This window comes from Lacerta agilis, chromosome 9, assembly GCF_009819535.1.
Source record: "Lacerta agilis isolate rLacAgi1 chromosome 9, rLacAgi1.pri, whole genome shotgun sequence".
Lineage (NCBI taxonomy): Eukaryota > Metazoa > Chordata > Lepidosauria > Squamata > Lacertidae > Lacerta > Lacerta agilis.
In genome coordinates, this window is record NC_046320.1 from 61,512,018 (window position 1) to 61,525,592 (window position 13,575).

At 41.6% G+C, this 13,575-nt stretch overlaps 1 protein-coding gene across 1 annotated transcript; it reads left to right on the top strand.

Moving 5' to 3' along the window:
• Positions 1–617: 617 nt before the first annotated feature.
• On the top strand, positions 618–11,241 carry COQ2 (coenzyme Q2, polyprenyltransferase). The gene is made up of 7 exons (XM_033160742.1): positions 618–870; positions 3,489–3,655; positions 4,275–4,396; positions 4,752–4,837; positions 8,251–8,384; positions 9,774–9,962; positions 11,038–11,241. The coding sequence occupies exons 1-7, from the start codon at positions 645–647 to the stop codon at positions 11,233–11,235; spliced, it is 1,122 nt and encodes a 373-aa protein (XP_033016633.1). The 5' UTR covers positions 618–644; the 3' UTR covers positions 11,236–11,241.
• Positions 11,242–13,575: the final 2,334 nt, after the last annotated feature.

Genomic DNA, 13,575 nt, shown 5'->3' on the forward strand with positions numbered 1-13,575 from the left:
TTGTTGTTTATGTTATGTTCTCCCTTTGTTTTAATAGAAAATAATAAAATCTTATAAAAAAAAAAAAAAAAAAAAACCTCCATACGAAACAGGGTTTGTACCAAAGGGCAATCAGCTGGAATAGTCCCCTTCCCAACCGCACACAGCACGAATCCTGCCCTCAGTTAAACGCTTAAACTTTCTGCTACACTAAAGTTTCACTTTAGCAATTCCCAAATTATATTTTTTTCTTCACACGAAGCAGGGGGAAAAAACCCCACACGAGGAACTCCTGTCTTTGGTGCTGACTCGTGTGTGTAGATAGGGAGACACGTGGCTGCTAAGTCACACGTGCTCTAGATTAGAACATCGATTACAAAAGGAGTACCGGTAATACTGTAGTACCCCGATAATCGATTCTGAACCCGGAATTTCCCATACTAGACACTCCGATGGGCTACTCTATAGTTTATTTTCTCTACGACGGCCAACCGCAACAGGAAGTGACGCATAACGTGAAACAGAAAGCCGCCGAACGTGCTGGCGCTCTATGTCCCGGCGTCTCCGTTGTATGCTTCACGTCGAACGGAGAAACCGCGCCGCTCCTTATTTTATCTCTATGGAAACTGTACGTCACCGTGACGTCAGGCGGGCGCGGAGTCGCTATGTCCGCCGCGCGGTTACTCTCTCGCCTATCCGGGCCGCTTTGCCTCAGGCGGCCTCTCGCCCCCTTCCGCGTCTTAGCTAGCTGTACTTCGAGCCATGAGCCTCCCAGGCCACTCGGGCAGAAGAAGCGGCCCCTCGGGACTTTATCGGCGGCGGGTTTGGTGCGTGCGGCGCCGGGGCCGGCTCAGCCCTACCTGCGCCTCATGAGGCTAGACAAGCCTATTGGTGAGTCTGGTTGTCAATCATCGGGCAGCCTCTTAGTCTCCTCCCCTCTTTTGTTTTTGTTTTGAAGAGGGTGGAGGGAGCGGGAAGTCGTGCGGCGTTTTTGATTGGCTGATCCTGACCCTGTTGAACTTGCCTGGGTTCATTTGCTGTCAAGTGCAAACCTGTCTAGGAGGGGTGCCTGTTGCTATCCATATGAAGGCACGTTTACATGAGAGTAAATTTGGTTGCACTCTTAGAGGGGCTTCCTTCTGAGCAAACACGCGAGGGCAGGATTGCACTGGGCTGTGAATCTTTGCAAGGGGCGTGGATTCTGTCGCTTTGCAAATGCGGTTCTTCTTGCCGCAGTCCCCTTTCTGACTTCCTCTCTGAGTAAACGGCTTTGGGAGAATCATCACAACTATTATCTTGCAAATTATACTGCAAGGTTGAACTCTACTTCCTCTTTTCTTTGTGAATGAATCTTGATCGCTTGCCTCTCTTGATGCGCGTTAGGGAAGGTTAGGAATCAGCAATGGGCAAGGGCTGTACAGTAGTAGTAGCTCAGGGATAGAGCACCACGTTTTGCATGCCTAAGGTTCCAGGTTCAGTCCTTGGTGTCTCCAAATAAAGTTGTGAAAGGCTTGTGTCTGAAACACTGGGGAGTTAACTGCTCAATACACCAATGGTTTTACTTGGTAAAAGGCAGCTTTCTACCTCTCTGTTGATAGTGCCATTTATATGTTAATCAGAACATGCAAGAGGGAGTCGGATTCTGCCTGCTGACTGCCCTGTATGTTTGTATGCCTACAAACTGCACATGTTCTTTTACACTACCAAATGAAGTGGTAAATGGGACAGGGAGAGAGCAGATACAAACTCACTCCTCTCTTAACATTGCATTTAAGTGAACTGTGACTAGCGCAGCGGTTTTTGGATTGAACCTTTCGGTTCTCCCCTCGTTGCTTTAATTGCAGCCCTAAGAGAAGTGTAAGAACTTTAATGTGTGTGTCTTTTTTTGGCAATTATGATTTCTACTCTGCTTGATTCCCCATCCATGTTTAAAATGTCCCTGTTCGTGATTCTCTTTAGTTACATGTTTACATGCCCCATACACAAACCTGATTTGAAGGTATATCTAGGATTATCTACTTGAAAAAGGTGTGCCTGTGCATTTGACAGTAGCTTGATGTATACCGGTAGATGTTAGCAGCAGATAATGTCTATCTGCATGTTGAGAGATTTTAAAGTTTTATTTGTGCACATCAAGACACTGTTAAAGCTAGGGTTTTTTTTTTCTATTTAGCTGACAACCTTAGAGATAACTCCTTTTTTCTTGTGGGAAAATTAAACTGTTGTTGATTTGTAACGCAGGAAACCAAGAAGAAAGGTGCAAGAGATCTGCTCTCAGCCCTTGCAGATAAGAAGGCTCTTTATACCTTACTTCCCAGTTCTGTGCCCCTTACTTCCTCTTGCATTTCCACAGTGATCATGTGTGGTCAGGAATGAGGCTTCCATAATTACATAGGAATTTAATTATAAGTAAACAACAACAACAATGCTAAAGGGCCATTGGTGGCAAATAGATTTGTTCATCCCTAGCTAGATGACAATGTTCAGGAGTCTGGATTTGGTGTGAAACCTCTAAATTATGTTATAAAAATGTGGGAATGTAACCTTCAGAACAAAGAGACTAAATGTAGAAGTAATCTCTTCAATCCTGCAATTCCATAAGTTGTTGAAATTTCCTTCAGTGCAAATGCAGAGCTGTCCTGCCTTCAAAAGCTTCCACGTTCACTTCAACAAAAGTGGCAATTCTGCACATGCCCACAAAAGCAATGCATGGAAGAAGCTGCTCCTCTGCTAATACGAATGAGGAAAGTTTGACATGATAAGAGATGTGTATTTAAGGTGTTCCTTACGCTCTGAACTGAGTCAATTGAGTTGCATGGAACACTTCTAAGTACTGTAATATAATCTACAGGGGTTGCCAAACATTGATTGCAACTTAGTAACAATTTCCAGCAGTGGAGCTGTGCTAGCCTTTTGCAGTAAAACCAACCCAAAAGCCTTGTGACACCTTAAAGACTAAGACAATTACAGACATTTATTTTGTCATAAGTTTTCATGTACCATAGCCCACTTCATCAGATGCATAAAATGTTCTAAGTTGCAGGTACATACATAGTAAACAGTGAGGTCAGGAAAATGAAATATAGAAAAGTACCAATGTGGTAGTTAGATTTTTAGCTGTGGGTATACACAACAAACATGCTTCTAACATAGGCATCCTGGCACAGTAAGTCAATTAACACATGTAGTGTTAATTCTATAAGTGTCAGCACTGAACCTGTTGATGTATTGCAATTCATCGATTTTGTGAAGCAATCTCCCCTTAAAATTCCTCTGTTCTCATTTGGCCTCCTTAAGGTCAGTTATAGCGTGTCCTGGGATATTAAAATTTCCTCACAGGTTTTTCAGTATTGCAATTTATGTTTATATTCTTTTGCATATTTTATTTGTCCTAGTTATTGTTTTCAGAAGCTTTGTATTCACCGAGTGGGTCAGTACCCAATCAAAAGGAACATACAGTATATATACATTTATCCATCACTAATTCCTTCCCTAATTTATATTTTTAGGGACATGGCTGCTGTACCTACCCTGCACTTGGAGTATAGCCCTTGCAGCAGAACCAGGCTGTCTGCCGGCCTGGGACATGCTGTTACTCTTTGGCGCTGGTGCAGTCCTGATGCGTGGAGCAGGCTGCACAATCAATGACATGTGGGATCAAGACTATGACAAAAAGGTAGAGAGGACTTGAAAAGAGCAGGCAGGCTCATAATGTCTGCTAAGTAAGTAAATTGCCTTTTTGTAAAGCAAGTCCCACCCACAAGATATGCTCATTGAAGACTGTATGCGGGCTTTCTAGGCTTTAAATACCTAAGCTGCACTTCTCTTTGTATTGAAATATTTTAGCAATGTGCATCTCAAATTAAGGGGCTGGTCTGAGTTGCTGTGACTGGAAAGCACTGTCCCTTAATGTCACCCATGTGATGGGAAACCTACAAATTGCCTTCACCTCCAGGATCTCTCTCTGCCTCTGCTCTGTTGTCAATGCATATCACCAGCAATGTGTCAGCCAGCTTGATGGGCTGCGCCAGGTAGATTGGGATTCAGTGTGAACATGCACAGCACAGCATGGTGGCTCTATGATGCTTCTTCACCTAGAACCGCATTGTGTTCACTGGTACTTAGTCCCACTGGCCTTCGTGGCATATACACGCCCTCTGGTGAATAGGAGGGTGCCATGCACCAAAGGCCATGACTAAATATGGTGTGTGACTAAAACCTAAATTTTCTGGCTTGGGAACAGTATGTAAACATGATTATTTAATTCAGTCATTGAAATAATCTTCTGTGCTTAGGTTACAAGAACAGCAAGCCGACCACTGGCAGCCGGAGAGATTTCAAATTTTCAGTCCCTTGTTTTTCTGGGAGGACAGCTGAGCTTGGCTTTATGCATCCTATTATGTTTAAATTATTACAGGTAAGTTAGACAGTAGCTGTTGATTGCTTCGGCCATTTCTTAACAAAGCTTGCTTTCATGGATGTGCTTTCTGGAGCCATTCTAATGGAGGCATAAACATGGAGAACGTTACATAATAATTGATAAAGTAGTAGTTTTTTTAATGGAAAGGTGTGGTTCACAAGGTCTGATATTATGAGGCTAGAAGGAAGTAATGAAAATGTCCTGTTCAGAACCATTAATTGAGAAGGAATTGCTATGGGCTTAATTAATCCTGTCTTCAGTGTATTTCAAATGTGAATTGTTGCAATGATAGAAGTAGGTTGGGGTAGAATATAAATGCAACTTCTCAATGCTCTTTCCAATTCCTTTGCAGTATTGCTCTGGGAGCTGCTTCTTTATCTCTTGTGGTTACTTATCCACTTATGAAGAGAATAACATACTGGCCACAGCTGTTCTTGGGTGAGCTCACAAGTTGCTTTTTCTTACAAATGGGTTGTTTGTACTGGCTTAACTACACTGGATTGTGGTCAGACTGTTCAGTGTATCATATTTTTTTGCAAGAATTGGCTAGATTTATTCGCAACATGAGAGTTAATGAGCACCAGTCTTTTGTATAACTTTTTCCTGCTCTCTGTGCAGCTCTGAGTATGAATTACCTGATTTAAACAAACTTTGCAAGTGGGCAATACTTAAACGTTAGCCAAATAACAAGCCTTGTTTTTGTTTGTTTATTAGCTCTTACTGATTTATAACAATTGTGAATACACAGTTTCATGCATAATAATGTAAGTGTTGATATTCTGCCCTTTAAGAACATTCTCAGTGTGGCTTACAAAATCAGAATGTCTTAATGATTAAAATGTGTATATCAAATAAAACAGCTATTACAATAAAAGCAGTATAACATAACCTGGTGGGGATAAAAATATAATGCTGGAGCAGATTAAAAGTCTCTGCACTAAAATGATGTCAAGGTAGGTGCTCTGCTCTGGGGGTAGTACTCCACAGCTGAGGAACCACTACAAAAACGGCTCCCTCCCACCACAGTTCACCTGATAAGAGCATTCCAGAAAGGACCTCAAAGTAAGATCTTAAAAGTCTGGGTAGCCACACGTGGAGAGAGTCTTTTGTAAGGAGGGAAGGTAATTATTTGCATGTTTAGTTTGGCTAGCACAAGTTCAAATGAATAGGTGGAAACCAGTCATGCTTTGAGTACACCTATTGAAAGTAATTGGAGTTGTTAGTCTGACTTGTCCCACTGTTTCCAGTGGGTCTACTCTAAGCAGGACTAAGGCTGAAGTATTAGCCCCACTTATCTATGAGTAAGCCCTATTTAATTAAAAAGGACTCGCTTCTGAGTATCGTGTTATTAGTCTCCATCTGACCTAGCATGTGAAAACAGTATGGTAATTTGATAGTAGCAGCTAATAAGTTCAGATGTTTCAAATGAACACTGGGAAGATGGGAAGCTGCAATGTGAATCAATATCATTTTAATTATTTCCCTTCTTAATTTCTTTACTGGCATTTGATTTAAAGGGCTGGAAACAAAGGAACTAGTGAGGCATGCCAAACTTGTAAGGCACATCCAGTTGGATTTCTGAATTCTTTTTAATTTGAACAGCAGGTCAATATGCTACAATGGGAAACCTGTTTTGAAATTGTGGTCGTTCAAAGGCAGTTTGCCACACAGTATTGTGGGTTGGAAAAATACTGTTTAAGATGTCTTGGCTCCCCTACAAGAGGAGTTATTTGAATCTTGTCGTTTGAGATCCTCCTCAGAATCCCTTCTCTGGGGTTTTCCTGCTGTCTGATTTATCAGGTGGCTACCAAGGAGGAGCTTTTGCAATGTTGATGCCCTGGCCTTAGAATGTTCTACCCCAAAAAGCTTTCCTGGTGCCCAGTCCAATGTTTTTCTGGAGCCAGGCAAATATCTTTTTTTCTTTTCTGAAGCTTTTTATTTTATTTTATTTTTATCTGTTTTATGCTGGCATTTTAATGCTGCTTTTATAGAGTTGCATCTAACCAAGTCATACTTGCAGTGAACCCCCTGAAGTCTTAAGTTGCCTGACTTAAGTCCATTGATATCAGTAGGTCTATTCTGTGTATGACTAGCAGCACAATCCTAACACTGTCTGCTTAGAAGTAAGACCAATTTAATTCAATGGGACTTTCTCCCAGGTAAGTGAGGATAGGCCTGTAGCCCTAGAGCTGATGTGTTTTACCTTATGTTTATGTAGTTTGTAATATTTTATTCTAAACAACCCTGATAATGTGCTTGAGTGGCAGTCTATAAATCTTAATGACAGACAGCTGGAAGAAATACTGTGGCGCCTACCTTTTGTTACAAAGTATTCTCAGGTTCTGCAGCATTCAATTAATTCAATATATACTTTGAGACCAAGTCTTCTTGCCCAGCTAATGTCTTTGGGTAAGAGGCTGAACTTAAGGCTGCAGTACTTTATACACTTTTCTGGGAGTAAAGCCCATTGAAGCCTACTCCGGAGTAGACACGTACAGTATAGGATTTCATTTTTCTAATCTATTCACTGTTACATCACAGTTCCCCCCCCCCAATTTCATTTATATTCCCTGCATATGTCTTTTAATAAACATTATGCCAGCAGGTTGATCAGATGCAAGCGAAGGCAGGACTCCTGTCTCTCTCTGGAAGAGGGAGTGTTTGGCAAGTGCAATTTTTCCATCGTTACGGCTCGTATAATGAGCCAGGTGTCATTGCCAAAATTTCCAGTGCTGCATAACCATCCTGCCCTCCTTTTATTGTGGCCACTAACAGTGAATAGAACAGATGGAATGAGATTAGCTTTCTGCCATGAATAAAAACAATGTTGACCAATGGGACGGGCAAACTTTAAGCGATACTTTTTTCCTTGGGAACTGCCTTCGTTATTGTAGAGCCCTGACTCACTTCCGTAGAGTACAATAAAAGAAATTGTACTATTCTTTCACAGAGTCTCGGTTGTTTAATCTGTTTATGAACTGGAGTCCCTTTCTTCCTGCCAAGTCAGTGTATTCTGTACGAAAATATAATCTTGTGCTGGTGGAAACATGCAAAACCCTGCACTCTTATTTCCCCACAACAAAACAGAGTAAAGAGAAACAAAACCAATCCGTTTCGCTTGAATTCTGTTTACCTCTTTGTCTACTCTTTGTAAGGAGGGGATCAGAGCCTATGGCACTAGCCTGGGTGGGCTGAAGAACCCACAAGAATGTGCCACCTTTCTGGCAGGTTCGTGTTCCCACCCATTCTCTCAGTCTTGATGGCAATTCATATCTTACCTGGTCAGGGAGACAGTGCATGGTTTTATTCCTTGCATTAGTATTTGTGCGCACACTTTGTGGACAATTGACTCTCTTTGGGTTGAAAACTCTGATGACAGAAAAGGCTGGGGCTAGCTGGCTTATTTTGGCAAAAGCCACAATCATTTCCAACAAAGCTCATGCTCTGGCTGCAGTCAGCCAGTTTCTCTTAAGTTGCCCACCAAACTTATTACTTTTTTCTTGCTCCAGACTTAACACAGCTACTATTCTGGGATTGATTTCTTTTTGATCAGCCAGTTGTTTTCATGGTGATTTTGTACTGCTTTTATTGCATTTTATATTTTATTGTATACATTGCTGTACATCACCATGTTACATTATATGAATTGGCAATGTAGAAATACTTTTGTAAGTAAAATAAAACTGTTTGGCCGAGTGTTGAATCACTCTGAAAACAGAGTCCTATCAGGGTGCCTCACAAGAATGTTGAATCTCATTGCAAATGAACATGCAAGATATTTCTGAAAAATAGATAGAGACTATTGCTGCATTTCAGACTCTTTGTTTTAGTTTTTGTCGTATCTCTTTCAGGCCTGACCTTCAACTGGGGAGCCTTACTTGGGTGGTCAGCTGTCCAAGGCTCTTGTGACTGGTCAGTTTGCTTGCCGCTGTATTTCTCAGGAGTTTTCTGGACATTAATGTATGACACTATTTATGCTCATCAGGTATATAGCCTTCCTATTTCTTAATAAGGAGGATTTGGAATTTAGGGACTGGTGCTGAGTGGTTTTGATGGATTGCACTATTATGGGGTGAAGGGTACCAAAGCACGTTTTAAACTGTGCATGCTTGTTTGAATGACTCCTTATTTATTTATAGCTTTTTTTTGTTCGCATTGTTGATGTTTTTATGGCAGTTATTGTGACCTTCCCTTATCAACCCTGTTTGGGTATAAAGGCAGGCTGTTAATGAAAAAAAATGAAAAGTTTCAGTGTCCATGGATGTTTGGAATATTTGCTTATGAATTTCCATGCTTGTTTTTGGTTTTCATAATGGCTAGGCAGCTGCTGATTCCACAGTTTGGGAATGGTTAATCAGAATATCCAAAAATGATCAGAATATCCCAAAATAATAACACCAAGGCTTCAGGTGCATTTATCTTCAGCAACCTTGATAAAAGAAGTTAGTCTTGTATTATTATTATTATTATTATTATTATTATTATTATTATTTCCATATTAGATATGAGAGGCTAAGGTCGAGAGAAGGGTGCTTGCATAAGGCTGCTCAGCAAATAGTTCTGAGCTTTGAATGGGGAACACCTTAATTTGTAGCTCATGCTCTTAACTACTTTGTATCGGCTCATGTTCTAGCTTTCTCGTATATCCTTTTCCTCCGCAACTCTGCCTTTCAGGAAATATTTTACTCTCATTTGGTTCAAAATGTGTGGGTTAACATCTATCTCTCCATCAAATTGAGGGAAATCAATAGAAATTCCTATTAAAATACAGCAAGAATTAAATAAAACTGTTTAAAAGCTAAATGAAAACAGAGTAAAACTTTGTGCCGTAGATAAAACTGAACAGTGCACACAAAGAAAAAGGTTTCGGGAATTAGGAATAAGACTCCAGGAAACTTTGTGAATTCATATATATATATATACCTTTAAGAGGCATTCAGAGCTGACTACTTTCTCTACCACATGAACCACCCAGGGGAAGATATTCCAAAGGATGGATGCTACCACTGATAAAATCCATTTCCATGCCATGACCAAGTGACAGCCATGAAACTTGGGCTGTTCGAGGGGAGGCAGTCTGTTAAGTACCTTTGACCAAAGTTCTTATTATCAACCTCAAAACCTCAAAACCTTGAACCTGATTCAGTAACTGATAAGCATCTTCCCATTTGTGCCAAGGGGTTGTGGTTTGGTTGGTGTCTTCTCTCCAGCTCTTTGGCCTTCTTATTGCTGGGTTAGGCCTCTAACCAGGAGCAACGTGCTCACAGGCTCTTCTTACAAAGACCACTTCCACGTAAAATCACCATCCTTCCTTATCTAATTCAATGAAATGCCACATGACTGGTCTTTTCATTAACAACTCCTTCCCTTGTAGGATAAAAGAGATGATCTTGCCATAGGTGTGAAATCTACAGCACTCCGGTTCAATGAAAACACAAAGCCATGGCTCAGTGCTTTCAGCACCATCATGCTGTTGGGACTTACTGCAGCAGGAATGCATTGTGATCAGACTTCTCCATACTATGTTGCTGTGACTGTAGCAGGCATCCACTTGGCTCAGCAGGTTGGATCCCATACTTGTATTGCTCTTTGTGTGGAAGCTTGAAATAGGTGGGTGCTTTATCAGGTTGGCTTCAGTTCCTAACCTGCTAAAGCACTTGCTCTGTCTTGTATCCACTAAAGCTATTTCTTGCCTTGAAATTTTTAACAGGGAGGGGATGGTGATGATGATGATGATGATACCATATTGGCCCAAATATAAGCTACACTTTTTTTCCCAAATTCCAACCGTGAAAAGTTAAAGTGTGACTTACATTTGCGACTTTACAATGTCTATGCTGAAACAGCTGCCCACGAGGGCCGCCGGGGGTGTGGGACCGGCACCCGTCCCGACCTCAGCTTCCAAACCTCCCCCGAACTGCCGGAAAGAAGGGGGAAGTGAGGAAAAGCGGTGTGGCTCCCCCCCCCAGGAAGCAGCACGGGGCAATGGCGCGCCACCTGCCCGCCACTCCCAAGGGAAGGGGGAGAGGCCACCAGCAAAGCGTTTACTGTATTCGGCAGCGGATGACCGCATGGGCTTCAGTGGTGAGAGAGTGCTTGTTTGGGACGGGTGCTTGTTGACCCTCTTTTGATTCCCGCCCCCAACCCTCCCTGGGCAAGCCTTGTGTATGTGTTCCTCGTGTGATTGTGCTTCATTGGGCGGGTGCCTTTCGAAATCCTCCCCCTCCAATTTTAAGGGAGCAGCTTATATTCGGGTATTGTCTTTTTTCCTCCCCCCCCCTCCAATTTTAAAAGAGCGGTTTATATTCAGGCCATTACGGTATTATTTATATGCTGCCCATCTGACTGAGTTGCCCCATCCACCTTGGGCAGCTTCCAGCAAAATATAAAAACACAATTAAAACATGGGATGGCTAGAAGAGAGAAGTTGGTAAAGCACAGCGAAACTTGGGGAGGAGAAAGTCATGTATAGCATTTGTACAAAGCAGGTGAATTTATGGCAGTCCAGGAAAAAAAACTTGGAAGCAAAAAAGTTATCATAAGAAGAAGAGGGAACTGAGTAAAGGGTATTATTGATCTGGCGAATTATAAGTGTGAATTACAGTACACTGATATTGATATTCCCCTCCCTTCTCCAGATATACACTTTGGATATTCACAAGCCTGAAGATTGCTGGAAAAAGTTCTCTTCTAACCGCACAGTAGGACTCATACTTTTCATAGGGATTGTTCTTGGAAACTTACGGAAAAGGAAAAATACAGAAGCAACCATGAAAAAGTTTGATAGTACAGAAGAAAATGAAGTTGTTTTACAGAAAGGAAATGAACACAACTAAAAAAAATTACATGATTTCAGCTAATTCTGTATTTAAAATACTTTATTGACGAGACAATTTTTAAAAATGTGTATCTTTATTATGTGTAAACTTCTCACTGCCAGTATATAGCTGTGGCAATAAATCAGCTATATTTGATTGCTTCCTGTCGAAACTTTAGGAGGAAACACTTGCAGAAGTTTTCAACTGAACTTCAACATTGTAAAATTGTAATGGGTATGAGAACTCTTATAGATATAGGCCTACTGTAAATAAGAACTGTGACTCATGAAATAGTGTGATTCATGAAATTCTTAATTTGTGTAAAATAGTTCTATTTTGAGATATCCAAAACTATAAAGGGACTTTTGTCAAGGTGATGTTCAAGGTGCCTGTCAGCCAGCTGTGCAAACTGATGTGAGCCCCTAAAGCAGGATGGTTCTGACAGCAGCCACTACATAGCCAAGGGAAGCCCTAAAAGTGTCATTGTTCTAGGTGCTTAACAATATCACTCACTCTAAACAAGCTTTCAGAGGTGAAAGCTTGAATTTAAGTGGCTAGATTGAAAACCCACGATTCAAAATTGTGACAAACTTAATTTGCCAATTAGCTCATTACTTTGTCTACCTCTAGTGATACCACTTATTTTCTAGTAGTTTCCTGCAGGGCATCCAGAAAACAACTTGAGCTGCTTAATTTGGCATCACATCAAGGATAGCCTTGTTTAGGCCCAATTAACAGATGAGGATAAATTAACCCTGAGCTATTTATGCAGTCAACATGTGACTTAGTACCTTTGTTCTTAAGCCCACAAGATAATTGTTTCCAGTAAGGTCTAGTGCCAACATGTCAAGACAGTGAAAGATCTCGGGAGAGTGGGTTCACAGGGTTTTTCATTCATAAGTGCCCTTTCCTCGGTGAACAGAGGCTTTAAAAATAATAAATTAGACTACTAGCCGGAGTTATCCATCCCTCCACCGAAGAAGCTATGCTGTAGAACAAGAAAGCATTGCACAACTGTTCTTAGAAATCATTTATTGGTAAGGTGTGGCAGGCACACCTTTCAAAGAGCAACAGCGAGCTCACTTCTGCGGCATTTTGCCGAGCTTTGAACGGCTTCCTGGTGTGATGCGGCTAGGAGAGCTCTCTCAAAAACCATGCAATACTCTTGTGATATTTCATTTCTTGTGTCAACCAAATCGTTACAGCTCTAAAATACTCAAAAGGTATCCCTTGTCAGTTTCATTTATGTCTGGGGGTTCTGCCCATTTGCATTTCTTTCCAGTGATCCAAGGTTTTCTGGCCCAGCCCAACGCGGCACCTCATCAGGAACGTGTTTGTAAGTGGACGATGCGATCAAGGAATCCAGTCCCACTGCCTTTCCCAATGCTTTACCAATTGGCCTAACGTCATTCACCCCACACCCAAGCAATAGTGAATACAGTGTCATGACGTCAGCTTTTAAACAAAGCACTCTTCATAGGAAGAATGAGCTGGAACCAAAAGTTCCTTTTTCCTGTTGCCAGAAGGGAACATTAACCCTAACTCCCCCGCCCACACACATATAGGATGTTTTCATAAATATCTTGAAATGGGTCTTTAAACAATACAAGGAATGTATTTAAGCATCACAAGGAATAGCCAGTGTTCGAAATGAGCCAGGCGCATTTTGCACCTGGCTATCGGCCACTTGCAACCAAGTAAAGATGCTTAGGTGACAGGATGGCACCCAACATCTCCACTCTCTTCTCTGGAGGTGCATACCTGAGGATCCTTGGATCTTGACTGTTTTCACACACTAATACCACATCCTGTAGAACAAGGGTCATCAACCTTTTTCAGCAAGGGGCCGGTCCACCATCCCTCAGACCTTGTGTGGGGGGCGGCGGACTGTATTTTGAAAAATAATAATAATGAAAGAATTCCTATGCCACAAATAACCCAGAGATGCATTTTAAATAAAAGCACACATTCTACTCATGTAAAAACACGCTGATTCCCAGACCGTCCGCGATTGGGCCACATCTGGCCCCCGAGCCTTAGGTTGCCTACCCCTGCTGTAGAATTCTATCTGTTATATTTTATCTGCACGATCAGAATGAATGTCAGGAACCAAAATGCTTTTTCTGTGCAGCCTGAGCAGGAGCAGTGAACAACGTTCTAGCTAATTGTAGCTTGTTTTCACTTACCCTATCCCACTGCTCTGCTCATCATTGTGAAGAATCTTCTTACCTTACGAATGTTCCTTGTCACCATTAGGAAAAAAGGTCAGAATGGACCAATATATATCTCCAGATTTGTGTAGAGTGTACTCCTTAGCCTTTTCTTCTCCCAAAGATGTCCTGCAAGCCAGCAGGGACA

Bases quoted from the DNA above. Each gene is read 5' to 3' on its own strand.
- COQ2 (XM_033160742.1), top strand. From the start codon at position 645: ATGTCCGCCGCGCGGTTACTCTCTCGCCTATCCGGGCCGCTTTGCCTC. The intron at 3,656-4,274 runs GTAGAGAGGACT...TTCTGTGCTTAG, and splicing joins ATCAAGACTATGACAAAAAG to GTTACAAGAACAGCAAGCCG. The intron at 8,385-9,773 runs GTATATAGCCTT...CTTCCCTTGTAG, and splicing joins ACACTATTTATGCTCATCAG to GATAAAAGAGATGATCTTGC.